The 2,500-nt window shown below is 35.8% G+C and overlaps 1 protein-coding gene across 2 annotated transcripts in view; it reads right to left on the reverse strand.

The window, feature by feature from the left end:
- The window catches only part of LOC138015098 (uncharacterized), a 44,485-nt gene that overhangs the window by 6,740 nt on the left and 35,245 nt on the right, over positions 1 to 2,500 (reverse strand). For both annotated transcript variants that reach the window (XM_068862017.1, XM_068862018.1), the window contains 4 exons: positions 2,335 to 2,450; positions 1,591 to 1,682; positions 1,048 to 1,121; positions 795 to 932 (listed from right to left, as the gene is read on the reverse strand). In XM_068862017.1, coding sequence (XP_068718118.1) covers positions 795 to 932; positions 1,048 to 1,121; positions 1,591 to 1,682; positions 2,335 to 2,450 — 420 coding nt within the window. The remainder of the gene's footprint in view (positions 1 to 794; positions 933 to 1,047; positions 1,122 to 1,590; positions 1,683 to 2,334; positions 2,451 to 2,500) is intronic.

Consider the following 2,500-nt stretch of genomic DNA (forward strand, 5'->3'; position numbering starts at 1 on the left):
AAAGAAACATTTTATTGGGATGGCCGAAATTCACGAATGAAATTCATTATTTCGTAAATACATGTAATGTACACGCAGGAAAACATTACCCAGAGCCTCCATACATATTATACCTTTGAGTCAACCATCTCCCATATCTTTTTATTTTTTGAACTGCTATATCAATTTGAAAGTGCTGCAATGTGACATAATCAATGGCCGACCATAAGTCTCTTATGAGTGGCTGTTGTGAAAACATAAGCAAAAATTTCCTTGGATGTGCTTCTAAAAATTAAAAGTACGGGACAGGGTTTTGACTCAGAGGGCTAATGTAGAAAATGGAGGCTCAGGGCAATGGACTCCTGGTACAGACTACACCCTTGTTAAGGACTGCTTACTGATTCAAAGGTATTTTCGCCCCGTTTTATGATCATGCGAGAAATGTAGATCTAAAAAGTGCTATTGAAATCAAAAAAGTAATATATATATATATTTTTCTTTTTTGGGGGAGTGGGGGAAACATGCATTTTTCAAAGATAATCCATGAACAATATTTGTAAAAAACTTTAAAAGACAAAGCCATGTATGGCATTCTTTCTCAAGTTGAAGCTTAATTATCTTTAAAAATTGCCCCCAATTTTCTTTTTGGATACCAATAGTACTTACAGTGTACTAAGATCTACTTTCTCTGCATAATTTTAATATCCCCTGTATTAGTAAGCATCACCAATAGGAAATCAGAGTATCTCGAGATGCGCAGAACGTATGCTCAATAACAATAGTAGGCACCGTCCTTAACATCGTAGTTTTCTTACCTGTATCTGTGAACCCATTCTGAGGATGCACACTTGTCCAACATAACCATCACTGTTGCAAACCCACACATCTCCTGACCCACAATGATTTCCTCGATCAAGCATGTGCGGTACTTGGCAAGGGGAAGCACAAGTGAACTAGAATAACCAAAATAAGGTGGCTGTGAACTTCTGTATTTACCGTAACATTTAAGTTAACTTTTACTCAGAAACTATGAATTTTAATGCAAGCACCAGTAATCATTATTCATACCTGCATCCCACTTCTTGTCTTGTTAATAGGAATACAGTTTTGAAATTCAGGAGGAAATGTATCTTTTGCATAAGCTAAGGATGAACATAATGCTAGATATTACCAAGATGAAAAAGCATGTAGCTTAACTTTATGCGGTGGGTCTAATCTGCAGGTCGCAGGTCACTGGTTGCTGGTCATTGTTTCACCAATACAGAAAGTATCCTAAACATTCTTAAAAGCTAACCTTAGGCCTAATTAGGCCTAAACAAAAGTTTTTAGGCCTAAGGTTAGCTTTTAAGAATGTTTAGGATACTTTCTGTATTGGTGAAACAATGACCTGCAACCAGTGACCTGCGACCTGCAGATTAGACCCGCCGAACTTTATGCCGCCCTTAAATTTATCTTAAATTTAAGAATATTTAAAAAATACAATTAATATTGTACAAAAACAAATGTACAATCTAACTAGCAAAGTGCTGCTAAAAATAATCTCCAATTTCTAGAATTTATAAACTGTTACACAAAGAAAAGACAAACATCCTTTGCAAAGAAGATGCTTACCAAGCTTTTGTTTTGCATCTTCAAAGTATGCTTCCCAAGAATTCTTGATTTCTGTTTCCAGAAACAGGAACTGAAAGAGCTCTTCTCCTTCCCTATTTGAAATTTCATGATGAGTAATTTTTCCATAAATAATATTTTATTTCCCATAGGACATTCAGCAAACATGTTTAAATTACTTGATTTACTTCAGATACTACACATTATTTCTTGAGCAATCTTGCAATCCTTTTGTGTCATTTTCAAGTGCAATGAATGATGTTAACTTTTGACATTCAGCAAGATTTTGGCTTTTTTGCAGCTCATTGAGTATTCAGCAAAAGGAAAGGAAAAAGAAAAGAAACTTTATTTATAATAAGTGTCTCGTTGTTCTAACCCTCGAGCACCAGTTGGGAACATGGTGAACTGAAATTGACAATTAATGCAAATCAAGTCAAAAATGTTGGTTTTTGAGGAGAGGGGAAACTGAAGAACCTGGAGAAAACCTCTCGGTGCAGTAGAGAACCAACAAACTCAGCCCACATATGATGCTGAGTCTGGGAATTGAACCCGTGCCACATTGGTGGGAGGTAAGTGCTCTCCACTACGCCATCCCTGCACCCCTAAAATTGATCAACTTATAATTAAGATAATACTCATCACATACTTTCAAGTCAACTAAATTCCACAAATGTTTAGAGATGTACATTTAACACACAATTAAAAAAACATGTTAAGTATTATTCTTAAAAAAGCACTTTGACTTACTCAGTTTGTGCATGTAGTTCTAACTTTGTTGATGTAGGAGGCTGCAGTGGGATTTGCTTTTCAGAGATCTGTCGGTTTACTTCATTCATCAACTCCTGTATGGCTGCATCCAATGCCTAAGAAGAAAACACATGTATTGTAATTATCAAAACAGTTCCGTACGGTT

This window comes from Montipora capricornis, chromosome 9 (assembly GCF_036669925.1).
Source record: "Montipora capricornis isolate CH-2021 chromosome 9, ASM3666992v2, whole genome shotgun sequence".
Taxonomy (NCBI): domain Eukaryota; kingdom Metazoa; phylum Cnidaria; class Anthozoa; order Scleractinia; family Acroporidae; genus Montipora; species Montipora capricornis.